At 42.4% G+C, this 27,668-nt stretch overlaps 1 protein-coding gene across 1 annotated transcript; it reads left to right on the forward strand.

Annotated features, from left to right (window-relative positions):
* The first annotated feature begins 195 nt into the window (after nucleotides 1-195).
* On the forward strand, nucleotides 196-26,058 carry LOC109908823 (serine/threonine-protein kinase PRP4 homolog). Its single transcript, XM_020507539.2, has 15 exons — nucleotides 196-300; nucleotides 5,844-7,061; nucleotides 7,325-7,483; nucleotides 7,829-7,990; nucleotides 8,093-8,174; nucleotides 8,415-8,622; nucleotides 14,974-15,041; nucleotides 15,232-15,325; nucleotides 15,595-15,742; nucleotides 16,101-16,238; nucleotides 16,466-16,619; nucleotides 18,270-18,384; nucleotides 20,899-21,050; nucleotides 21,198-21,284; nucleotides 21,564-26,058. The coding sequence occupies exons 1-15, from the start codon at nucleotides 239-241 to the stop codon at nucleotides 21,765-21,767; spliced, it is 3,051 nt and encodes a 1,016-aa protein (XP_020363128.1). The 5' UTR covers nucleotides 196-238; the 3' UTR covers nucleotides 21,768-26,058.
* Nucleotides 26,059-27,668: the final 1,610 nt, after the last annotated feature.

Genomic DNA, 27,668 nt, shown 5'->3' on the forward strand with positions numbered 1-27,668 from the left:
AACACTTGGGTAAAGTCAAAGGCTAAGACTAGTAGAGAATGTACCTCCTTCTCCTTGTCACTGTCAGCATACTCTGATACATCACTGTCCCCTGGTGAACAGAAGTAGAACGTTTGCATTTTCAGTCAACACAGTACGTCGCCGGTGCTGTAGAGGGCAGATGTACAATTTATTGCAGTTGTGTGTACAGTGTACAATACTTTGAAGGAAGGACCCCCGCCTTCCCCGGCTGAGGAAAATGGCCGACGTAGAGCTGGAAATCGAGTCTACAAGAATGAATAATAATGGAAACGAACACGTGTAAGACATTTTAGAAGATTACACAGTCATGCAATTTATTTGTTGTACGTTTATTCGGCTCAGTGATTTTGGCAAGTCAACCTTGTGGTCGTTGTATCTGTTTTCTTCAGCATTAAAACAGTACTAGGCTAGCTAGTTTGCTAACTATATAGAGTTAGCCTGCCATCTCGACTTAGCTAGCACCGAGTGGTCGAACGTGTTTGCTGACATGTTTACATGTTTTCTATACATAAACCACAGATAAACTATACCATAAACCATTCAAACCCTAGTGCCATAACATGTGACTTTATATTCTAGCTATTTTGATCGCTAGCTATCTAGCTAACAATACCAATTGCATCAGTAAGAAGTTAAGGTAGCAAGCTAGCCAGTGTTTGCGAGCAAGCTAACACGTTAGCTGGGTAATTCTCACAAAACTTGACATTTGACCAAACAATTAAACATTTTCACGAAATGTTATATTGGATCACTGAGATTAGGATATGTACTTATCTATTTCATGATTATTCTTATGTTTTTTTGTTTTTACAGTTATGCATTTTACCTAAATTTCCACAACTACCAATACAAAAATGCTCCATACTGTAACGTTACACTAACAGTTTTCAGTCCAAAAAAGTTTAATAAATCCATATTTTACATTTTTTTACATTAATATTTTTCTTTTCCCGTAATGAAAAGGCCTGAGTTAAACAGCACTGAAAATAAAATATATAAAAAATACAATTATTTTTATGTATTTTGTAATTTCTCATTACCGTAACATAGCAGTTTTAATATTTTGTCATCACTTGTGTATACATGTTTATTTTTATGTACACATATTTGGATAAAGAACAAAAGTAAAACTATTTGATTAAGCCAAAGTTTTATTTTTCCTAATATTTCAAAAACAAATGGTGCATTATGGTAATGATGAGCAGGTTTTGGAGACCGCATGTTTCGGTAATGAGTGTTGGATAGTTTGCCATTGAAAAACTCTACTGATCTCTCTTCTCTGAGATTTAGTAATTTGTTAATCCCTAATGATTTGCATAATACTAAAAGCACTAATGCAATTTACTAAAATACCCCTTAATTACAGTACAAGTACTGTAATCACATGAATATATTTTCAAAAGTAAGATTTATTTTGTATTTTTAAGGTCTTTACAGGTAGTATTGCTGTATTTGGACATTTGTGGTTTTAAGGCATTTTAGATGTATTTCTGGATTGAATGGGATGCTAGGGGCAAACGGCATAACACAATATGCCTATAAAGTATCTAAATACATGAGTTATGGACCAAAAACTGTCTTGGGGATGTTAAAGGAAGACTCAGCGATATGACGTAGCTGCAGAAAGTAAACAGCATTAGGGGGTCAATTTCCGCCACAACTAAGAGCGTTGAAGCGCAAACCCCAACTTCTCCTCTGTTCTGGTGCCCTGACTACCATGCTGTGAACAGCGTGAAGCGAACCCATGCACAGATACTGTGTATCACTGTTTTAGAGCTAAGTCTTGTGTCTCGCTCATCTCAATATCTGCGGTGCTGCTTGTGGCAATGTCATTTTGCTGAGTCTACCTTTAAACAACAGTATACAGTGGCAAGAAAAAGTATGTGAACCTAGACTTCTGCATAAATTGGTCATAAAATTGGATCTGGTCTTCATTAAGTCACGACAATAGACAAACACAGTCTGCTTAAACTAATAACACACAAACAATTATACGTTGTCATGTCTTTATTGAACAAACCATGTTAACATTCACAGTGCAGGGTGGGAAAAGTATGTGAATCCTTGGTTTTTATAACTGGTTGACCCTACTTTGGCAGTAATAACCTCAACCAAACATTTTCTGTAGTTGCGGATCAGACCTGCACAATGGTCAGGAGGAATTTTGGACCATTCCTCTTTACAAAACTGTTTCAGTTCAGCAATGTTCTTGGGATGTCTGGTGTGAACCGCTCTCTTGAGGTCATGCCACAGCATCTGTCAGGACTCTGACTGGGCCACTCCAGAAGGTATATTTTCTTCTTCCTGTTGCATCACCAAACTTCTTTTGAGCTTCAGTTGGCAGACAGCCTTACATTCTCCTGCAAATTGTCTTGATAATCTTGGGAATTCATTTTTGTGTTGATGATAGCATGCTGTCCAGGCCCTGAGGCAGCAAAGCAGCTCCAAACCATGATGCTCCCTTCACCATACTTTACAGTTGGGATGAGGTTTTGATGTTGGTGTGCTGCGCCTTTTTTTCTCCACACATAGTGTTGTGTGTTCTTTCCAAACAACTCAACTGTAGTTTAATCTGTCAACAGAATATTTATTTATATTTATTTTCCCAGTAGCGCTGTGGAACATACAGATGCTCTTTTGCAAACTTCAGACGTGCAGCAATGTTTTTTTGGGACAGCAGTGACTTCTTCTGTGGTGTCCTCCCATGAACACCATTCTTGTTTAGTGTTTTACGTATCGTAGACTCGTCAACAGAGATGTTAGCATGTTCCAGAAATTTCATGGGGCGGCAGGGTAGCCTAGTGGTTAGAGCGTTGGACTAGTAACTGGAAGGTTGCAAGTTCAAACCCCCGAGCTGACATGGTACAAATCTGTCGTTCTGCCCCTGAACAGGCAGTTAACCCACTGTTCCTAGGCCGTCATTGAAAATAAGAATTTGTTCTTAACTGACTTGCCTAGTTAAATGAAGATAAATCAAATTAAGCATGCTGTGCTCTTGTAGTCATCTTTGCAGGACGTCCACTCCTAGAGAGAGTAGCAACAGTACTGAACTTTCTCTATTTGTATTACCGTGGACTGACTAACATCAAGGCATTTAGAGATACTTTTGTAACCCTTTCCAGCTTTATGCAAGTCAACCATTCTTAATCTTGGGTCTTCTGAGAACTCTTTTGGTCGAGTTAAGGTTCACATCAGGCAGTGCTTCTTGTGAAAAGCAAACTCAAATTGTGTGTGTTTTTTTATAGGGCAGGTCAGTTCTAACCAACATCTCCAATCTCGTCTCCATGATTGTACTCCAGGTTAGCTGACTCCTGACTCCAATTTGCTTTTGGAGAAGTCATTAGCCTAGGGGTTCACATACGTTTTCCAACCTACACTGTAAATGTTTTAATTATGTATTCAATATAGACAAGAAAAGTACAATAATTTGTGTTATTAGTTTAAGCAGACTGTGTTTGTCTGTTGTTGTGACTCAGATGAAGATCAGATCAAATTTTAAGACCAATTTATGCAGAATTCCAGAGTTCACATACTTTTTCTTGCCACTATAGGTGAGTGTGAAAACAAGTACAGATGTAAAAATGGTGGATATCCTACTTTAAGTGTTTGGGTTGCTCTTTGCTGAAACACGAACTGCCGATTGTGGCTTAAAGTAAGTTATATTTCTTGTACGTAATCAAATGTTGTTTTTACAAAAAAATCAAGGTTTAAGGAATGGGCCTAGTAAATAGATAAAGTTTCCAGTACAGCTCACCAATTGACTATAAATGATACATAATTTATTATCATTACTGAAATTAAGGTTCTTATTATCTAAACTGACCTAAAAATGATGTTGTAATGGGAAATGTGTTTTGGTAATGAGTACCTTAACTCAATATGCAAATAATAGGAGACAGCCATTATGAGTCAGAAAACAATTGACCCATTCACACCTCCATGTTGGTAAGGTAATGGTTCTGATTTTTTCACAATTTGAGCTTTTTAGCCGTGCTGGTAATGAGAAGTACAAGGGGGTGTTTGAGAATAAGAATCTCATTTTGAAGGCATATAAGTGAATAAATTAACAATTTGTGCTCATCTAAGGACTACCCTTCTAGATTAGTGGTTCAGAAACTCTGGGGTACACCCGTGGGGAAAATATTTTGGGGATAGAAATGCCCCCCAAAAATTGGGAAAGTACTGCTTTCTCATGGCTAACTACCAGGAAGTTTGAAAAGACCGACTGAGAGGGCGGGGAGCTTATATTAATGGCATGTCTCTTGTGATGCGGTTCACAGCAGCACTGACAGATGTGTTGACATGACAACTGTGTCAGAGTTTTGAACTACCCGTCACCCTTTTTATTCCATGCTGGCTGAAGACCTAGCTAGCCAGTAACTGTCTAACACCAGACACAGATGAAAGGGGAGACATATAACACAGGAGGTTGGTGGCACCTTAGATTTGTCATATTCATTATTCATTCATGATTCATTATATTTGCTGACACCCTACAGTCAAATGTTGGCACCAGTAGAGTAGCTACAGTATCTAGCTATATAAACCACGCCCCTCCGCAAACACGCCTTCTCCGATGTTGGTTACAAGGCTGTACTTATTTAAATTCGGTAAGAGAATGTCATGTTACCATTGATGTATTAAAATGAGAGTTGGGGTGATGTCACCCTATCCCCTTAATAATCCCGCCTCCTGAATCCAAGTGTTTGACATGGGGAAGAGGACCACTAACTTTATGATCAAACTTCATCAATGTAGAAGCAACAGTGATTTTTCATACTTTGGTAATTATACTTGTTTTAAAAAATGTATCCTTTATTTAACTAGGCAGGTCAGTTAAGAACAAATTCTTATTTACAATGATGGCCTACCCCGACCAAACCCTCCCCTAACCCGGACGACGCTGGACCAATTGTGCGCCGCCCTATTGCACTTTATTTTGGTTTCATCCAAATATCATCCAATTTCATGAAAAACGTGATTTTTACTGTACTTACTCCTGAAAGTTGTAATAGTACAATGTGCAAGTTTTAAATGGGGTAGTGCATCATCAGTTTTCCTCTTGTCATGTCAGTCATTACAGACCTATTTATAACATTTCATAAATGTACAGATAAACTAGCCCGTTTTGTTGTAATTGAGTTACTCAAATATCACATGAACACACAAGACATGTAGAATTGTAGGAAATTGCCTTTAAAACAGACCAAAAAAATCTGGACCCCATGACAAAATGTGTAGAATTGCAGGAGATAAGCTTTAACCTGCTACAAAAATTATCCACCAACGAGGGGTGCGGTAATGAGACATGTCCACAGTCAGTGTTTTTACGTAATAAATATTATAGTTTAATGTAAACTTCAATGAGTATACAATTTTTATGATTTATGGACAAAATTCGGCAACATATTTAGTGTTTTATTCAAGTGAGTTAGGTTTTTCGAAAGTAACATTTTATAAAAATGTTCTGTGAATTTAATCCGAAAGCATTTCAGTAATGAGAATTTTGGGTTAAAAATGCATATTAATTTATTTAAAATAAGACACTTTGGCAAAAAAGTTGACATCTTAGTCTTCAGAATGATAGTGGATTTTTGCATATGCATCATAGTTTTGTAACTCAATTACAATCTACAGATATGTTTAAAACTGGTTTCATGAGAATCACCCAGCTAGCAGTAGGCTAAGTAATGTTAGCAATGGCGGTAAAGTCAGGAAGCAGGATAGTAATGTTTTGGTCGATGAATGTTGTCGCTAACCATGTTACAAAAAAGTTATTGGTTTAAATTATATCTTTCACCAATCTCTTTTTATCTCCACAGGAAAGAAGATTTGGAGAGCAATGAGAAGAGTGGGAGCGAGGAGGAGAGTGTTGAAAATTCTGAAGATGAAGAGGACGATAAAGAGGTTGGAGAGGGGGCAGCTGAAATGAATGGAGAAAAGACAGCAGAGAGGTCCAAACATTACAGCAGTGGCAGCAAACACAAGAAAAAGAAGCACAAACACCGCAGCAAGCACAAAAAACACAAACACGCCTCCGAAGAGGACAAGGACCGCAAGCGCAAACATAGACACAAACACAAGAAACACAAACGTAAAGATGGCTCCTCTCCATCCGCCCCTGGCATCAACAGCTCCTCCAGCCACAGAAAAACGGACATATCCCCTGTATCTGATGACAAGGCTTTATTGGAGGAGTTGGAGAAACAGAGGGCCATGATCAAAGCAGAGCTAGACAGCCAGATGATGGAGGGGGGCAAGGTGCAGTCAGGCATGGGCCTCATCCTACAGGGTTATAACTCTGGCTCTGAGGAGGGAGATGGAGATGGGGGGGTCCGGAATGGGGAGCAGCACCAGAGGGGCAGCATGGCAAAGCCCCCCTCCCCCAGGGGTAGGAGTGGTAAATCCAGACGGGACACCACAGAAGCAGGCAAGTCCAGCTCCAAGCGCCACAGTCGGAGCAAGTCCAGGGAGAAGACTGGCAAGGAGTCCAAGTCAGACAAAACGACCAAAGGCACCAAAAACACCTCCGCCAAAGACCGTGGCCGCAGCAAATCAAAGGAGAGGAAACGCTCCCGGAGCAGGTCCAAAGAGAGAAGCAAGAAGTCTCCCTCCCCCTCTAGCAGGAGATCAGAGCAGAGGGGTGGCCGCTTGGATAAACGCTTTTCGCCCCAGAACGATGACAGACCAAACGCGGTGCACGGCAGCCGGAAGTCCAGATCACGGGAGCGTCCAGGACGATCGGAGGCGGAGAAAGAGCCGGACAAGAGGCCGACCAAGTCCCCGTTTAAGGACACCTCGTCAGGGAAAGAGAATCGCTCTCCCCAAAGGCGACGAGGAAGGGAGCTCAGCAGCCCCCAGAGGAGACGCAGCACCTCCCCACGCTCCACCAGAGACTCCCACCGGGCATCAGCTTCAGCCTCTACCTCCAAACAGGGCTCTCCTTCCAGAGCAGCCAGGTCCCCAGCCAGGAGAGGCAGCAGTCGCTCCATAGACGCCAGGAGGAGGGATGCTGACAGACAGGGCTCCTCACCACTAAGGTCCATTACTATGGAATAACCTGCAGTCCACCCCCTATTTCTCCAACTTTGAGTCCCAATGTTTTTTTTTTTTTTAATGAGCCATCATTTATTTAAGCCTATATTATTATGAAATGTTTATGCAGTGCCTGTTTCTTGTCCCGTACTGAACAGCAGTAGAGGTCTGTACATGGCAAGGGCAACTATTACTTTTGTGTTTTAGGATTGGGCATTAAGAATGTGCTACTATCCACCACTGATCTTTTAAGCTTTCTCTCCTACAGGAAGCGAATACGGCCAGAAGCAGGACCAGGGGTTAGAGCGAGGTCACGGGAGACCAGCCCCAGAGGTGCTCCCCAAGGTCGCAGGATGAGCCGCTCTCCCTTCAGAAGAAGGTCTCCCTCGCCCTTCCGGAGACGGAGTAGATCTCCACTGAGACGCAGGTTAGACGAGACAAGCTGAAACTTTGTGTGTGTGGATGAGCTGGGCAAAATGGAATCTGCAAGAGTTCTTCCTCAATCCGTCAGAAATGTATTCAGAAATGTATTGAGATGATGCCTGAATAATTATAGTAATAGTAATAATACTGTATTATTATTGAAGATACTAGATTCGTATAGCTAGTTCCTTTCCGACTGATTCCCTTTCAGATTCTGTCTGGCTCTATTGATGAAGCTTTAGTGATGTCAGAGTAGGAGGCTCGTAAGCCAAGGTTGTCTAAGGGTTTGTTAAGTGTTTAACAAACCATTCAGAACAACACAGAGCGTTTCCTTTGCTCTGCGCTGCAGGTCACCAGAGAGGGACAGGTACGGCCGTCTCAGACAGTACGGCAGGCGCTCCAACTCCCGGGAACGGGACAGGAGGAGGAGACATGGCCGGGACGAGGACAAATTCAAGGGCAGCCTCTCTGAGGGCATGAAGGCTGACAAGGAGTCTTCCGAAGAGGAAGTGTGAGTAGAGGGAGAACACACACACACAAATGCTATACTCGGCAATATGGTAATTCTCTGGGTGATTGTGTGTTCTTGTAAGTGGGTTTATTTTGTGCTCAGGTTCGAGGATTTTGACGGTGAGGAGGTGGATGAAGAGGCCCTCATAGAGCAGCGCCGCCAGCAGCGTCTAGCTATCGTCCAGGTCAGTTCCTCTCTCACTCTGCTGTTGGACGGTCCATAGCTGTTTCAGGGATCCCCAAGTCCAGTGTTTCGTTTGTTTAAAGACACATCCTCTATTTTTTTCTACTCAGATATGGGAATTTTCACGATTTGATTTTCATGATACACTGCTGAAATTGTCCCACATCCAAACCAATATCTTATTTTTCCGGATCTCCATTGTTGTGACCTCTCTATGCCTGACACCTTTCTCCCTGCGCAGAAATACCGTGGCGGCAACGAGGACAGCATGACGTCGATGGCGTCGGATCCCAGTAGCCCCCAGAGCAGCACGCGGAGCCGCTCGCCCTCACCAGACGATATCCTGGAGCGCGTGGCGGCCGACGTGAAGGAGTACGAGCTGGAGAACCTGGACACGTTTGAGGAGAACATTAAGGCCAAGCAAGGCCTCATCACACAGGAGAAGGATGGTGAGTAAAGGGTCAGGCAAGGTGAAAATATATGCGCCCTATTTCCTACAGTATATGGTTGATACAACCATCCCAGCTCTGCAGATTTTGCTGTGAAGAGACAGAATCATTAGATTATATGTTTTGGTACTCTCCATATGTTGCTTGTTTTTGGTTGCATGTCCAGGGATGGCTGTACAATTGCAACATTTACTTGGAGCTAACTCTGCAGAAAGTGCTACTGGGTGATCTAAAAAGTCAGTCAATCGATCAATATTAATACTTTTAGCAAACATTTTTATCTTTAATTTACAATCTGTAGAAACTATGACAATAGAAAGGTTCAGAACTTTTGTGAAACATCACAGAACAGTTGAAAAATATATGGCAAATAGAAATCCAATATGGATGGTGTTAAATCAAATCAAATTTTATTTGTCACATACACATGGTTAGCAGATGTTAATGCGAGTGTAGCGAAATGCTTGTGCTTCTAGTTCCGACAATGCAGTAATAACGAACATGTAATCTAACAATTCCAAAAACTACTGTCTTATACACAGTGTAAGGGGATAAAGAATATGTACATAAGGATATATGAATGAGTGATGGTACAGAGCAGCATAGGCAAGATACAGTAGATTATATCGAGTACAGTATATACATATGAGATGAGTATGTAAACCAAGTGGCATAGTTAAAGTGGCTAGTGATACATGTATTACATAAGGATGCAGTCGATGATATAGACTACAGTATCTACGTATGCATATGAGATGAATAATGTAGGGTAAGTAACATTATATAAGGTAGCATTGTTTAAAGTGGCTAGTGATATATTTACATCATTTCCCATCAATTCCCATTATTAAAGTGGCTGGAGTAGAGTCAGTGTCATTGACAGTGTGTTGGCAGTAGCCACTCAATGTTAGTGGTGGCTGTTTAACAGTCTGATGGCCTTGAGATAGAAGCTGTTTTTCAGTCTCTCGGTCCCAGCTTTGATGCACCTGTACTGACCTCGCCTTCTGGATGACAGCGGGGTGAACAGGCAGTGGCTCGGGTGGTTGATGTCCTTGATGATCTTTATGGCCTTCCTGTAGCATCGGGTGGTGTAGGTGTCCTGGAGGGCAGGTAGTTTGCCCCCGGTGATGCGTTGTGCAGACCTCACTACCCTCTGGAGAGCCTTACGGTTGAGGGCGGTGCAGTTGCCATACCAGGCGGTGATACAGCCCGCCAGGATGCTCTCGATTGTGCATCTGTAGAAGTTTGTGAGTGCTTTTGGTGACAAGCTGAATTTCTTCAGCCTCCTGAGGTTGAAGAGGCGCTGCTGCGCCTTCCTCACGATGCTGTCTGTGTGAGTGGACCAATTCAGTTTGTCTGTGATGTGTATGCCGAGGAACTTAAAACTTGCTACCCTCTCCACTACTGTTCCGTCGATGTGGATGGGGGGGTGTTCCCTCTGCTGTTTCCTGAAGTCCACAATCATCTCCTTAGTTTTGTTGACGTTGAGTGTGAGGTTATTTTCCTGACACCACACTCCGAGGGCCCTCACCTCCTCCCTGTAAGGCCGTCTCGTCGTAACCAAGCCTACCACTGTTGTGTCGTCCGCAAACTTGATGATTGAGTTGGAGGCGTGCGTGGCCACGCAGTCGTGGGTGAACAGGGAGTACAGGAGAGGGCTCAGAACGCACCCTTGTGGGGCCCCAGTGTTGAGGATCAGCGGGGAGGAGATGTTGTTGCCTACCCTCACCACCTGGGGGCGGCCCGTCAGGAAGTCCAGTACCCAGTTGCACAGGGCGGGGTCGAGACCCAGGGTCTCGAGCTTGATGACGAGCTTGGAGGGTACTATGGTGTTGAATGCCGACCTGTAGTCAATGAACAGCATTCTCACATAGGTATTCCTCTTGTCCAGATGGGTTAGGGCAGTGTGCAGTGTGGTTGAGATTGCATCGTCTGTGGACCTATTTGGGCGGTAAGCAAATTGGAGTGGGTCTAGGGTGTCAGGTAGGGTGGAGGTGATATGGTCCTTGACTAGTCTCTCAAAGCACTTCATGATGACGGATGTGAGTGCTACGGGGCGGTAGTCGTTTAGCTCAGTTACCTTAGCTTTCTTGGGAACAGGAACAATGGTGGCCCTCTTGAAGCATGTGGGAACAGCAGACTGGTATAGGGATTGATTGAATATGTCCGTAAACACACCGGCCAGCTGGTCTGCGCATGCTCTGAGGGCGCGGCTGGGGATGCCGTCTGGGCCTGCAGCCTTGCGAGGGTTAACACGTTTAAATGTCTTACTCACTTCGGCTGCAGTGAAGGAGAGACCGCATGTTTTCGTTGCAGGCCGTGTCAGTGGCACTGTATTGTCCTCAAAGCGGGCAAAAAAGTTATTTAGTCTGCCTGGGAGCAAGACATCCTGGTCTGTGACTGGGCTGGGTTTCTTCCTGTAGTCCGTGATTGACTGTAGACCCTGCCACATGCCTCTTGTGTCTGAGCCGTTGAATTGAGATTCTACTTTGTCTCCGTACTGGCGCTTAGCTTGTTTGATAGCCTTGCGGAGGGAATAGCTGCACTGTTTGTATATTCAGTCATGTTACCAGACACCTTGCCCTGATTAAAAGCAGTGGTTCGCGCCTTCAGTTTCACACGAATGCTGCCATCAATCCACGGTTTCTGGTTAGGGAATGTTTTAATCGTTGCTATGGGAACGACATCTTCAACGCACGTTCTAATGAACTCGCACACCGAATCAGCGTATTCGTCAATGTTGTTGTCTGACGTAATACGAAACTTCTCCCAGTCCACGTGATGGAAGCAGTCTTGGAGTGTGGAGTCAGCTTGGTCAGACCAGCGTTGGACAGACCTCAGCGTGGGAGCTTCTTGTTTTAGTTTCTTAAGAGACAGATGGAAGGGGTTGACTGGAGCTGAAGGGTGGGACTAATAACAAGGTAACTAATGTAAAATATACTGTGTCCATAAAATGCATATACAGTTGAAGTCAGTTGAAGTCGGAAGTTTACTTACACTTTAGCCAAATACATTTAAACTCAGTTTTCACAATTCCTTACATTTAATCCTAGTAAAAATTCCCTATCTGAGGTCAGTTAGGATCACCACTTAATTTTTATAATGTGAAATGTCAGAATAATAGTAGAGTGATTTATTTCAGCTTTTATTTATTTCATCACATTCCCAGTGGGTCAGAATTGTAGTATTTGGTAGCATTGCCTTTAAATTGTTTAACGTGGGTCTAACGTTTCGGGTAGCCTTCCACAAGCCTCCCACATTAAGTTGGATGAATTTTGGCCCATTCCTCCTGACAGAGCTGGTGTAACTGAGTCAAGTTTGTAGGCCTCCTTGCTCACACACGCTCTTCCAGTTCTGCCTACAAATTCTCTATAGGATTGAGGTCAGGGATTTGTGATGGCCAATACCTTGACTTTGTTGTCCTTAAGCCATTTTGACACAACTTTGGAAGTATGCTTGGGGTCATTGTCCATTTGGAAGACCCATTTGCGACCAAGCTTTAACTTCCTGACTGATGTCTTGAGATGTTGCGTCAATATATCCACATAATTTTCCTGCCTCATGATGTCATCTATTTTATGGAGTGAACCAGTCCCTCCTGCAGCAAAGCACCCCCCTCAACATGATGCTGCCACTCCCGTACTTCACGGTTGGGATGGTGTTCTTCAGCTTGCAAGCCTCCCCCTTTTCCTCCAAACATAATGATGGTCATTATGGCCAAACAGTTCTATTTTTGTTTCATCAGAAACACCTGCGAGGGTAAAAAAAAACACGCCCTGTTAAGAACTCTTTTTATTTATTTAAATATTTTTTATATATATTGACTTTCAATATAAGGCTGTATGCTTTTTATTTAAGTAATATGTGTTCAGGAAGTGGAAATGTGTCTAATAAGCTATACGTTTGTTAATGAATATTTATATTTTGTGTTTTTAAGTTATTTCAGTTTTACTTGGTGTTATCACTGTTACACACAGGACATTTCTCCAAAAAGTATGACCTTTGTCCCCATGTGCATGCAGTTGCAAACCGTAGTCTGGCTTTTTTATGGCAGTTTTGGAGCAGTGGCTTCTTTCTTGCTGAGCGGCCTTTCAGGTTATGTCGATATTGGACTCGTTTTACTGTGGATATAGATACTTTAGTACCTGTTTCCTCCAGCATCTTCACAAGGTTCTTTGCTGCTTTTCTGAGATTGATTTGTACTTTTCACACCAAAGTACGTTCATCTCTAGGAGACAGAACGCTTCCTAAGTGGTATGACAGCTGCGTGGTCCCAGTGTGTTTATATTTGCATACTATTATTTGTACAGATGTACATCGTACCTTCAGGCGTTTGGAAATCGCTACCAAGGATGAACCAGACTTGTGGAGGTCTACTATTTTTTTTCTGAGGTCTTGGCTGATTTCTTTTGATTTTCCCATGATGTCATGCAAAGAGGCACTGAGTTTGAAGGTAGGCCTTGAAATACATCCACAGGTACACCTCCAATTGACTCAAATTATGTCAATTAGCCTATCAGAAGCTTCTGAAGCCATGACATTATTTTCTGGAACTTTCCAAGCTGTTTAAAGGCACAGTCAACTTTGTGTATGTAAACCTCTGACCCACTGGAATTGTGATACAGTGAATTATAAATTAAATAATCAGTCTGTAAGCAATTGTTGGAATGCACTATAGATGTCCTAACCGACTTGCAAAACTATAGTTTGTGGAGTGGTTGAAAAACGACTCCAATATGTAAACTTCCGACTCAACTGTATTTTATATATTTTTTGTGTGTATATAATATATGGCAAATAGAAACTGGATGGTTTTCAGAGATAGATGGGAGGGGTTGAGGGTAGCGGAAGGATAGGTGTAAAAACAAACAATGTATAACTATTATATAATAGATTGTGTCCGTGAAATGTATATAGTATGTATGAACTGGAAGTAGAAGCCTAAGTGTTGTTCATTAGTTTAGTCCAATTAGGGAAGGGGTCATCGAGTTAGTGGAAAATGAAGGAAAATATAAGAAAAATACAACAAATAAAAAAGAACTGTTCCCAACCGCTGTCGCGCAATGTTATTTTAGGGCTTATGTGACACAGCTCACTTGCCAGCAATTTTCCGTCCAATGGGCAATATCAAATGTGCAAAAATACCTTAAGAAATAGGTTGAGATTCTCACGTGGCCCATTATATTAGGCTTTCTGCATTACTGGGGTACAACAGTCATATGATAGATGTAGTTTGAAGGGAGCAGACTTAATTTCTTTCAAGCTATTTTTATAGCCAAACTTTTAGGAGTGGGATGTTTTCAGACTGAGAAATATGATGATCAATATTTATTTTCAGGCAATGTTGTGAACTATAGCCAAATCATATTTAGGAAGTACATGTCCCTGGAAAGATAACTGACCTGTGTTTCTATGACCATGCATAGGCTATAGCCTACTATACTTAATTGAGACCACACACACGCACCTGGTCTCGCAGGTATGGCTACTGAACTGGAAGCAGCAGGAATGATGACAGCCACACTTGCTACGTTTTGCATATAGGATATAGCCTACGTTTTAGGAGGACGATTTGCAGGCAGAGACAAAATAAATGGGTAGTCAATACTTATTGAAAATGAAAAGGCGCAACACTCACTCACCATAGTAGCCTAACCTATGTGTGCGTTGTTCCTTTTGCCTTTTCAATGATGATTTTAAAAATTGATTGCACGTCGACTCATGTTGGTTGAGCGCCCTCCTTTCCATTATCAGTATTTATTTGCGGACACCAGTAAACTACAGTGTAATCATATTTAAGTTAACAGCCACGTGATTCTCCGCTCGTATAGACAGCCTACTCTATTTCCCTGAGACCACACATACTAGGTGCGCTATGCGGAAAAATATGTGCTTTTAATACAATTCCGTAGGATAACGCATACAAATCAGATAGACAACCGTTTACAAATAATCTGGCGGACAACAAAAGTATTTTCCCGCCCGCAGCATGAAAATTGCTGACAGTGCCGTAATGATTCTATTGTGTAGTTTCTGTGTTTTCATGTACCGTCTTTTTAAGCACATGACCAAATGAATTTCCCCCTAGTGGGATAATAAAGTTGATCTGAAATTGAATCTGTCTGCTTGGGAGAAAGCTGACAATGCAGTAGTGACTTAACACATACGACTAACATTGACCAATGCAGGGGTTGTAAATTAGTCTTCGGTCCCCTATAGTCATTCAGTTGCATTCCTTCAGGTCATATTTTTAGGCCAAAACATGTGCCAGTCGGAGCATGTTTCTACTAATAACTCACAAATGTAACATTTTAAAACAAAATCTTGTTTCCTCCTCCCTCTTTCCTTTAGGACTCAAAAAGCCCTCAGCCCCTGATATGTTTACAGAATCGGACGACATGTTTGAAGCAGCCATTGATGTAAGTCTTACAGGAGCCTCATTCCCCTCCATGTTTGTATCTCTGATCTTTAGAGTGCAACTCTGGACTAGACACGCAAGCCCGTCCTTATCTTCTGAATGATCTGTCTGTTGCAGTAGATCATTATGTGAGTGTGGTTGAATGTTTGGTCATGTTGTGGTTGAACCATTGGTCATATATCTCTGTACAGAGTGCCAGGATGAGAGCAGCAGGTGTGGGGGGGAAGGACTTCAAAGAGAACCCCAACCTCCGGGACAACTGGACCGACGCAGAGGGTTATTACCGTATGTGCCCTTGACTGTACACTGTAGAAATGTTACTGTCATTCACTAATTCATCAATTAAAGGCTGCTGAGCTTTCTTTTCTCTATAAATCAGCCCTGTTTGGAAACAGTCCATGTAGTCTTACAGTATTCAGTGTGGTCCTTTGATTTCACGATCATTCAATATAGTGTTATTTTAGGCCTGGAAACTGGATATCTCATTGAGAAATGTCCAACACTTTATAAACATGCCCCTCATCTCTTCCCTCTGTGTGCCACCTGTATGTTAGGTGTGAACATCGGGGAGACGCTGGACAAGCGCTACGACGTGTATGGCTACACAGGCCAGGGAATGTTTAGCAATGTGATCAGGGGCAGGGACACGGCCCGCGCCGGACAGGATGTGGCTGTCAAGATCATCCGCAACAACGAGCTCATGTAGGTCCTCAAGCAGGCAAGCCTCAGGACTCAAATGGCACCCCATTCCCTATATAGTCTACTACTTTTGACCAGCACTCTTGACCAGGGCCCATAGCTCTCTAGTCAAAAGTAGTGCACTATATAGGCAATAGGGTGCCATTTGGTTTGTCTGGTCTCTGTTTCATTTATTGTTATGGGAGCATATTGCCTTTACCACCCATACATTTGAATGTGCACTCTCATTATAAGTATTCCATCTACATCTATGTGAAGCATCCGGGGTTTCCTTGAACGAGGGGAATTTATCTGATTTATTTATACAAATAAATAAAAAACAATCAATGCTTACCTTGCTGATTTTGTTTTGGGTCTCCAGGCAGAAGACTGGCCTGAAGGAGCTGGAGTTCCTCAAGAGGCTCAACGACGCCGACCCCGACGACAAGTTCCACTGCCTGCGCCTCTTCAGACACTTCTACCACAAGCAGCACCTGTGTCTGGTGTTTGAGCCCCTCAGGTACTGGCTGGAAGACTACCACTACTGCACTGTCACCACACTATGGCTATGTATTAAATGGTGACCTATTATAGGGCACTTCTGGTCAAAATTAATGCAATTTAAAGGGAATAGGGTGCATTTTCAGACACAACGTATGTCCTTAGTTGCTTTAATGGCACGCTGCAACGTGTTTGTCATCTGGCACATGGCTTCACTGGCTGTAACTCATGTCTTTCTCTTCCCAGTATGAACTTGCGCGAGGTGTTGAAGAAGTATGGTAAGGATGTGGGCCTCCACATCAAGGCTGTCCGCTCCTACACCCAGCAGCTCTTCCTGGCCCTCAAGCTCCTCAAACGGTGCAACATCCTCCACGCTGACATCAAGCCCGACAACATCTTGGTACGAGGCCCATACTATCACTATATTAGGAATGTGACATATGGAACATTTTGCTTAACTTTTAAACTGCATTTTTTTACGGTTTTCAGTAAAAAAATAAAAAAAATAAACATAATATTCCACATGAATTCAAAATGCAGAATAATGGTCCTATTACGCATGTATGACCGCTAGGTACCGGGCAATAAAGTAATATCTTCCGCTGTCAGATATACCATTGAAAGCGTCTTGGTTACGGTATGTTTGTTTGTCTGTAAGGGTATACTACGGCTTTTTAAATGCCAACGCGAAACCTTCTCTGGAGATAGTTTCGAAACACCACTGAACGGGCATTTTACTTATCTGAAAAAGGAATGCTGCTTCTGAAGCGGGACTAATGTCCATCAATAGGCGACCAGAAGTTACAAGACCCAGCTCACAGATCACTGCACCTGTACATAGCCCATCTGTAAATAGCCCATCCAACTACGTCATCCCCATACTGTATTTATTTATTTATCCTGCTCATTTGCACCCCAGTATCTCTACTTGCACATTCATCTTCTGCATATCTACTATTCCAGTGTTTAATTGCTATATTATAATTACTTCGCCACCATGGCCTATTTATTGCCTTACCTCCCTTATCCTACCTCATTTGCACACACTGTATATAGACTTTTTCCTACTGTTTTATTGACTGTATGTTTATTTTATTCCATGTATAACCCTGTGTTGTTATGTGTCGAACTGCTTTGCTTTATCTTGGCCAGGTCGCAGTTGTAAATGAGAACTTGTTCTCAACTGGCCTACCTGGTTAAATAAAGGTGAAATTAAAAAATTACAAATAATCTTGACCTGTCTGCATGCAGACCACTCTCTCCTAAAAATGTACTTCAAAGTTGGTTAAATACCGTGACTTAACAAGACATTTAGTCTAAAGAAAATGCATCTTCTGCAAGGAACCGACTCCTAAGATTCAGTCATTTTGAAACGGAGGAGCCTTATTAATTGCTGTACTTCCAAGAACACAAACAATCATATGTTTTCATAGCAAGGGACGAAGAGAGAGGGGAGCTTCACAGTATAGGCAGGTCGGCCACCAGGCAGACATAGTCAGAACCGTGCACTCGGCCTATCTATCGACAATCAAATGCTCTATCTCACAATGGAATGCTGTTTTTTGCATTTTCTTGGCATGCAATGTCTCACAAATTCAGTAAAGCAGGGCCTGTCATCAAAGAATAGGCTAGGATATTCTACATACAACAGACTCGCATCATTAGCGAAGAGAAAGAGCAGGCTAGCCAGCTGCACTGTGATTAACATTTTTGGGAGGTAAAAAGGAAAAATTCCGTTAGGGGTTTTTCTTAACGTTACGGATCCCAATTTTGCTTATAAACGTTCACACCCCTACATTTATATATATCATCACATGACTGTTAACCACTGCACTGAGGCTGGGTCGTGTTCATAAGGCACCAAATGGAAGAAAGCGGACTGAAACGGAGGGACTGCCTGGATTCGTCCTATAAGAATCACTTGGTTTTTTTTCTTTCTCGTTTTCTGTAGTTTTTTAAAAATTTATTTTTATTTAAGCGTTTTGCTACACTGCCCTAATGAATAAGATCCTGGTTTGATAGTGTCTGTTTCTCTATCTCTCCCCACAAGGTGAATGAGTCGAAGACCATCCTGAAACTCTGCGATTTTGGCTCGGCATCCCACGTGGCGGACAACGACATCACACCGTACCTCGTCAGCAGATTCTACAGAGCTCCCGAAATCAGTAAGTTGTGTTTGACTATGAAGATTTTTCTGTAATAATCAGGGATGTAAAACTCTTCACTTTAAACCTGCTTTGATCTCAAAATATATATATTTTTATTTAACCTTTATTTAACTAATGGAGACATATGTAAATGCCAACAAAATAACTTTTTTGTTAGTGTGGTGTGTGTGTAACCATTATTTAACTAGGCAAGTCAGTTAAGAACAAATTCTTATTTATAATGACGGCCTACCAGAAGGCAAAAGGCCTGCTGAGACGGGGGCTGGGATAAAAATATATATGACAAAACACACATCATGACAAGAGAGACACCACAACACTACATAAAGAGAGACCTAAGACAACAACTTAGTACACATGGTAGCAGCACAAAACATAGTACAAACATTATTGGGAAGAGAAAACAGCTAAAAAGGACGAGAGTAGAGACAACAATATATCACGCGAAGCAGACACAACTGTCCCATCAAATTTGATTGGTCACATACACATGATTAGCAGATGGTATTGCGAGTGCAGCGAAATGCTTCTAGTTCCGACAGTGCAGCAATATCTAACATGTCATCTAACAATTCTACAACTACCTAATACACACAAATCTAAGTAAAATAAAGGAATGGAATAAGAATATATATATATATATATATATATATATATATATATATATATATATATATATATATATATAAATACTGTCAGTAAGTGTCCATGATTGAGTTTTTGAATGAAGAGATGGAGATAATTCATCCACGTGAATTGTGTTGATCTGTCCGACAAAAAGTTTATCACCCATTGAGCTATAAAATAGGCATGAGCATTCATAAGCGGCCGCTTAGTGCCCCAGCCCAACACATGATGGGGGGGGGGGGGCAACCAAATCTTGCTATAATCAGCCCTGTCCCTGTGTGATCACTAAATAATGTATGTTTCTCATATCAAAATTCATTACTGGGCACAGAATGCATCCCTATACGTCAACTACAAATCAAAAAATAATATACAGTATGTCCTATCAGAATGAGTGCTTCATCGTGTGTGTGTGTGTGTGTGTGTGTAAAGTTGGTTTCAAATAGGCCTAGTGTGTTTTTTCCTTAATGCCACAATGAAAATTAAGATCATTATGCAATATACATTATACTCTATATTCCTTACTGCCCAATCACAGGTAGGTCTTTGGAAATGCGCAAATCAGCCATTTTCTGCAGTAGCCGATTTGTATTATACACTAAAAAGTGTGAAGTTAAATTAAATGTGTTGTATTGGTGTGAATATCAGGGACAGGTTTGTGTGCAGAACATATAGAACACAGGAACAGGGTGGCAGGGCAAACCCTGTGGTATCACAATACTAGTTAGTAGTGATGCACCAATATGACATTTTTGGCAGATACCGATCATTTCCTCGCCAAAAGAAACGCTACCATAACCGATATTTCAAATTTTAGCGGCCTTTTAAGCATTCTAGTACAGTTAAATAGTTAACACACACACATGGACGCAGCGGTCTAAGGCACTGCATCTCCGTGCAAGAGGCGTCACTACAGTCCCTGGTTCGAATCCAGGCTGTATCACATCCGGCCATGACTGGGAGTCCCATATGGCAGCGCCCAATTGGCCCAGCGTCGTTCGGGCCGTAATTGTAAATACGAATTTGTTTTTAACTGACTTGCCTAGTTAAATAATGGTTACACACACACCACACTAACAAAAACATTATTTTGTTGGCATTTACATATGTCCCCATTACCAGTAAAACATCATCAAAACCTATTTCTTTCATTTACTTGCTTTCATTGTTCATTTTTGTTGTTTCATCCTCAACCAGGATTTCTATGGAATGCCTTTTGAGTCTTTGCGTGTCAAAAAAGATACGCGTCAAATAACACGACATAATCTGTTTCAGTAGCTATAGTTAGCTGCCTAACTATACAGCTAGGTGTCATCATCTAAAATAACCCTAATTTAAAAGACAGTTCTTTTTTGATTAATGGTGGTCGGACCCATCTATGTGAAGCTAGCCACAATAGTGGACTTTGCAGTTAGCCATCAAAATATTTATATTCATTTGCATCACTGTCAATTATATACTTTTATTTTGAAGGCAAACTGCAAATTCCACTATTGAACCTAATTCTTTGGCAGCTGCTATCTTATAGCAGCTAGCTGGCTGCTTATAAAGTTAGCTTTGGGCAACAGGGTTAAGTAGCTGGCTAGCTATTTATTTTCAAGAACTGAAATTCAATTTCAAAGGGGAAAAAGTGACATCCCAGCTAATACTTGCTCACAAAGATTCCTGAATCATTGCTAAGAATAGTACCTAGTACCACATCGTTAGTGAAATGTTGGTATTGTGATTAACCCCACCTTGAAAATTGCATTTTATACAGATTTTTTTGAGTGTTTCCTTGCAGATTTTATTTCTCACCTTTTTGGGCCCTCACCAGTTTTTATCGCTGAATGATGGTCTCACATATTTGGATCACATTCATTATGATGTCTCTCTCTATCACAGTCATTGGGAAGCCGTACGACTACAGCATAGACATGTGGTCGGTGGGCTGCACCCTATACGAACTCTACACTGGCAAGATCCTGTTCCCCGGCTCCTCCAACAACCACATGATCAAACTTGCCATGGACCTCAAGGGCAAGATGCCCAACAAGGTAAACTGTCCACATTACTGGACCTGGCTGGTTTCCTAGCCTCAACATTTTTCTCAAATTTAGATTTTGAGATGAAGTCATAACCTGGGGCATTGTACACTGTGCTGTAAGGTACAGATGATGTAATGTTTCTTCCTTTCTTCTCAGATGATCCGGAAAGGCCTGTTCAAAGACCAGCACTTTGATCAGAACCTCAACTTCCTATACATTGAAGTAGATAAAGTGACTGAAAGGGTTTGTATATGTTTTACTTTTCACCTGCTACGTTTTCAGGAAACAATCTAAGAAAGAGGGCAAAGTGGTTCCCTGATTCTATCGATCTTCAGTCTGTGGTTCAAGCATAAATAACTTGCTAGGTTTGCCAGGGCTAATCATGAAGGCTCATTCAGATGCTTAATGGTTTTTGAATGGTTTCACTATCTTACAAAAAATCTCACTTCTGCTTCCACCCCCTCCACCTACCGCCATTCCACCCCTCCACCTCCACCTCCCTCCATCCACCCCTCACCACAGGAGAAGGTGACAGTGATGAGCACCATCAACCCCACCAAGGACCTGTTGTGTGACATGGTGGGGGGCCAGCGGCTGCCTGAGGAGCAGAGGAAGAAGGTCCTGATCCTCAAAGACCTGATCGACGGCACTCTGATGCTGGACCCGGCCAAACGCATCAGTATCAACCAGGCCCTGCAGCACCCCTTCATCCAGGAGAAAATCTGACCTCAGACCAGCTCACACTATACCACTAGCCTGGTTCCAGATCCATTTGTGCTGTCTCGCCAACTATGGTCATTCTGATGTCAATTGCATGACAACAACAACCGTTGGCAAAACAGATCTGGGACCAGGCTACTATACCACCACCACCCAGAGCAGTGATGTCAGGTCGAATACTGCAGTATGGCAGCCAAAAAGACAAGACCAGACTCCTCATTAAGAATGTTATGGATGTATATTTTTCCCTCCCCTTATTTTGATTGATGGGTACTATAACCTGGTATCTAGTTTTATTGTAAATAGGTAATTGAAAATTGACATTCAAAAAAATGTTTTAACTGGCAATGAAATGACAGACATTGACAGAATATAATTACTGTAAATATGTCTATTGCGTTGTTGGAAGAATCAGTGTTCATCAGTCTAGAAATTTGGGTCGTGTACTAGTCGCATCAAGAAGATGATACATAATGGCACATCTTCTGCAGTTTCTTTTTTATGATTACAAACATTGCTCATTCTGCTACGATGCATGCTTTTGAATGTGCATTCTTTCATTGTGCCCTAGATGTGTGTAGCGCAGGCCTGTGTAATGTAAATGCTCTGTGTGCGTAGCAGCAATTATGTCCCATATGTAATGGCAGCACAAGCCCAATTTCACAGGTCCCAGGCCTGTGCTTAAGGAATGGACTCTCCTCAGAAAAATAGGAATGTTCCATTTCAAGCACGGTCATTGTGTTATTTTACAGAACAGCCTCGATTGACTCCAATGATTTCACAACTTCTCTTTATTTCTCACTTTTTCTCTCTGACATGGTCCTGGCTATAGGCTCTCAGCCTCATGCATGAGCCTTGTGTGTAAAACACATAAAAATGCCAGCTTGTGGAAGCCACCACTCTCCCTCATTGCTCTCCTATGTTGTGTTCACGCAGTTTATTAGGTACACCCATGTAGTACCGGGTCGGATCCCCCTTTGCCTCCAGAACAGCCTGGATTATTTGGGGCGCGGAATCTACAAGTCTGAAACGTTTCACAGGGATGTTGGTCCTTGCTAACGCAATGGCATCACACCACCGCCACCAGCCTGTACCGTTGACACCAGGCAGGATGGGTCCTGCTGTGTATGCCAAATCCTGACTCTGCCATCAGCATGACGCTTCAGGATTCGACAGACCAGGGTATTTTTTCCCACATCTTATTTATTTTTTAACCCCTTTTTCGCCCTAATTTCATGGTATCCAATTGGTAGTTAGTCTTGTCTCATCACTAACTCAGACCACCCTGGGCCAATTGTGCACCGCCCCATGGGTCTCCTGGTTGCGGCCAGCTGTGACAGAACCTGGACTCTAACCCATAATCTCTAGTGGCATAGCTAGCACTACGATGCAGTACCTTAGACCACTGTGCCACTCGGGAGGCCCTATTTTTTCACTTCTCAATTGTCCAGTGTTGGTGATCGCGTGCCCACTGGAGCCTCTTCTTCTTTTTAGCTGATAGGAGTGGAACTCGGTGTGCTCGTCTGCCGCAATAGCCCAACCGTGACAGGAATCGACAAGATCTGCGCTCCGAGATGCCCTTCTGCACACCACACTGTGTCATTATTTGTCTGCTTGTGGCCAGCCTGTTGGCTTGCATGATTATTGCCATTCTCCTTCGGCCCCTCACCAATGAGCTGTTTTCGCACCATTCTCGGGACACCCTACACACTGTTGTGTGTGAAAAGCCCAGGAGGCAGCTGTTTCTGAGATACTGGATCCGGCGTTCCTGGCACCAACGATCATATGACATACAAAGTCGCTTAGGTCACTCTTTTTGCCCATTCTAACGTTCAACCGAACAGTAACTGGATGCCTGTCTGCCTGCTTTATATACAGTCGTGGCCAAAAAATTTCCACAAAGTTTGCTGCTTCAGTGTCTTTAGATATTTTTGTCAGATGTTACTATGGATACTGAAGTATAATTACAAGCATTTCATAAGTGTCAAAGGCTTGTATTGACAATTACATGAAGTTGACGCAAAGAGTCAATAATTGCAGTGTTGACCCTTCTTTTTCAAGACCTCCGCAATCTGCCCCCACATGCTGTCAATTAACTTCTGAGCCACATCCTGACTGATGGCAGCCCATTCTTGCATAATCAATGCTTGGAGTTTGTCAGAATTTCTGGGTTTTTGTTTGTCCACCCGCCTCTTGAGGATTGACCACAAGTTCTCACTGGGATTAAGGTCTGGGGAGTTTCCTGGCCATGGATCAAGATCAATGTTTTGTTCCCCGAGCCACTTAGTTATCACTTTTGCCTTATGGCCAGGTGGTCCATCATGCTGGAAAAGGCATTGTTCGTCACCAAACTGTTCCTGGATGGTTGGGAGAAGTTGCTCTCGGAGGATGTGTTGGTAACATTCTTTATTCATGGCTGTGTTCTTTGGCAAAATTGTGAGTGAGCCCACTCCCTTGGCTGAGAAGCAACCCCAATGGTCTTAGGATGCTTACTCTTGGCATGACACAGGACTGGTGGTAAGCGCTCACCTTGTCTTCTCCGTACAAGCTTTTTTCCGAATGCCCCAAACAATTGGAAAGGGGATTCATCAGAGAGTCCTCAGCAGTCCAATCCCTGTACCTTTTGCAGAATATCAGTCTATATCAGAGAATTGAATTGTTTGCTACCCTTCTTGACACCAGGCCATCCTCCAAAAGTCTTTGCCTCACTGTGCGTGCAGATGCACTCACACCTGCTTGCTGCCATTCCTGAGCAAGCTCTGTACTGGTTGTGCCTCGATCCTACAGCTGAATCAACTTTAGGAGACGGTCCTGGCACTTGCTGGACTTTCTTGGGCGCCCTGAAGCCTTCTTCACAACAATTGAACCGCTCTCCTTGAAGTTCTTGATGATCCGATAAATGGTTGATTTAGGTGAAATCTTACTGGCAGCAATATCCTTGAAGCCCTTTTTGTGCAAAGCAATGATGATAGCACGTGTTTCCTTGCAGGTAACCATTGTTGACAGAGGAAGAACAATGATTCGCTGCAAAGCATTTTTCAAGTCTCTCCCGAGATGTTCGATCGTGTTCAAGTCTAGGCTCTGGCTGGGCCACTCAAGGACATTCAGAGATTTGTCCCGAAGCCACTCCTGCTTTGTCTTGGCTGTGTGCTTAGGGTCGTTGTCCTGTCGGAAGGTGAACCTTCGCCCCAGTCTGAGAACCTGCTCCAGAGCAGGACTTCATCAAGGATCTCTCAGTACTTTACTCCATTCATCTTTCCCTCGATCCTGACTAGTCTACCAGTCCTTGCCTCTGAAAAACATGCCCACAGCATGATGCTGCAACAACCATGCTTCACCATAGGGATGGTGCCATGTTTCCTCCAGAAATTACGCTTGGCATTCAGGCCAAAGAGTTCAATCTTGGTTTCTTTAGACCAGAGAATCTTGTTTTTCATGGTCTGCGAGTCCTTTAGGTGCGTTTTCCACAAACTCCAAGCGGGCTGTCATGTGAGTTACTGAGAAGTGGCTTCCGTCTGGCCACTCTACCATAAAGGCCTGAATGGTGGAGTGGTGGAGTGCTGCAGAGATGGTTGTCCTTCTGGAAGGTTCTCCCATCTCCACAGAGGAATTCTGGAGCTCTGTCAGAGTGACCATCGGGTTTGGTCACCTACCTAACCAAAACCCTTCTCCCCCGATTGTGCAGTTTGGCCCAGTGGCCAGCTCTAGGAAGAGTCTTGGTGGTTCCTCTATGTTCTTGGGGACCTTCAATGCTCCAGAAATTTTTGGGTACCTTTCCCCAGATCTGTGCCTCAATCAATTTAATTTACACCAATTAAGTTGTAGAAACATCTGAAGGATAATCAATGGAAACAGGATGCACCTGAGCTCAATTTCAAGTCTCACAGCAAAGGGTCTGAATACTTATGTAAATAAAGGAATTTTTAATTTTAATACATTTGCAAAAAAATCTAAACTTTTTTTTTATTTAATCTGTTTTACAATAAGGCTGTAATGTAACAAAATGTGGAAAAGGGGAAGGGGTCTGAATACTTTCCGAATGCACTGTATCAAGCCACTGCCACATGACTCACTGTCTATAGGCGCGATCTATTTTGGGAATGGCATGGTGTACCTAATAAACTGAGTGTATATTCCATTGTTATCATCGTCTTCATTTTAAAGATTTTTATGTTTGATTCGTTTGTTTTTTCACGGAGGAAAAAAGTGATTTATGTAAAGAATTGAGTTTCAGCTGATGTAAATAGAGCACCTTCAGTGTACCAAAACTTTTAGTAATAAAATATTTCATATTCAATATTGTTTTGGTGCTCCTCTTTTCTCAAGTACAATACAAATGTACAGCACAGTGTATTTTCTCCTGTATTGAGCATTGCGTTCTAATTATTGATTTTTGTGGTGCTGTGGCTAAGGAAAATCGATAACTGGACAGGGGGCTTCATTGTATTTTCTATGCAAGACTAGTTGAGTTTCTCTTAAGGTTTGGATGCTGACTGAGGAAGAGGAGACCTGTGAAAATATGAATTCGGATTGACAGGTATCCCCATTTCTCTCCATTTAGCATTGAAGTTCTTGCCCTGTGAGAGCACCAACCACGGCCCTGACAGGCTGGCCCCTGACACCCCTACCATTTCAGACAGACTGAGGAAAACTAGAACTAGAGACAGAGTCAAAAGGGGATAGAAATGACTCTGAAGGGAACTGTTCTTGTCTGAAACATTTGCAGCCTGGGAGCTTCAAAGTCAAAGTGCCCATCTCACGTGTCCAGTCTTCTGATGCTACCCAAAAGCTACCCTTTTGAGAGTCTCCATTTCATCTCTGTGATTGCCGTGTTCAGTCACTGGCTTCTAAAAGGCAGAGAGCATTTAGGAAGTCTTACAAAGTCCAGGGGAAAGGTGAAATAAAATGAAGCATAGCTCTACTTATGTCAAGGGCACCGAAAGGATTTGAAATGGGTGCTAATGGGTTGAGTTGCCACATTAAAGGATTGGTAAATTATGGGCATTGTGAAATGGCGAGGAGGTCAATCCGAGAGTCTCTCACAAGGGGACAAGATGATCCATTGCCTGTGATCTCTGGAGCCACAGGGAATCTTCAGAGGGAAAACCTTTGGTCAAAATACAAGAATTTCAGTGTATTAGAGAAGATTAGGGATTTTCTACCAAAACTATTCCATATCACAGAATGGCTTAGAAATCCTTCTTTAACCTATCCCCTCCCCTTCATCTACACTGATTTGAAGTGGATTTAACAAGTGACACCATACTGTAGCTTTCACCTGGTCAGTCTATGTCATGGAAAAAGCAGGTGTTTCAAATTGTGCACCATATGGGGGTCATCCCAGATAAAAAAAATTAAAAAATGAATTAATGTGTGTTACCCATTATGACAACCTGAACCTCCTTGCCATCCAAGTGAGAGGATAAACACCATGGCATATCTGCATAAATAAAATTAGATTACTAGATGTTACACTTCCATTTATGTAGCTAAATATTGTGTATCTTGAGCGGTACTTACTTGTAATTAATGTGTACTTATTAATGGAGGCTCCTCCTCAGAGGAGGGAGAGGACCATCCTCAGTGAATATCATAAAATGTTTAACTATTAAACGTAAAAAAATGTATCCATTTTAGATAAAACTACACAAAATATAATAATGTCACCAAATAACTGATTAAAACACTATTTCTCAAAGGTCTACAGTAGCCTCAACAGCACTCTGTACGGTAGCACCATGGTGTAGCTGGAGGACAGCTAGCTTCTGTCCTCTGGGTACATTGACTTAAATACAAACCATAGGAGGCACATGGTTCTCACCCCCCTCCATAGACTTACATAATAATTATGAAAACTTCCCGGAGGACATCCTCCAGACTATCAGAGCTCTTTCAGCATGAACTGAC

Source organism: Oncorhynchus kisutch, linkage group LG18, assembly GCF_002021735.2.
Source record: "Oncorhynchus kisutch isolate 150728-3 linkage group LG18, Okis_V2, whole genome shotgun sequence".
NCBI lineage: Eukaryota > Metazoa > Chordata > Actinopteri > Salmoniformes > Salmonidae > Oncorhynchus > Oncorhynchus kisutch.

Bases quoted from the DNA above. Each gene is read 5' to 3' on its own strand.
- LOC109908823 (XM_020507539.2), top strand. From the start codon at position 239: ATGGCCGACGTAGAGCTGGAAATCGAGTCTACAAGAATGAATAATAAT. The intron at 8,623-14,973 runs GTGAGTAAAGGG...TCTTTCCTTTAG, and splicing joins CATCACACAGGAGAAGGATG to GACTCAAAAAGCCCTCAGCC. The intron at 15,326-15,594 runs GTATGTGCCCTT...CCTGTATGTTAG, and splicing joins CGACGCAGAGGGTTATTACC to GTGTGAACATCGGGGAGACG.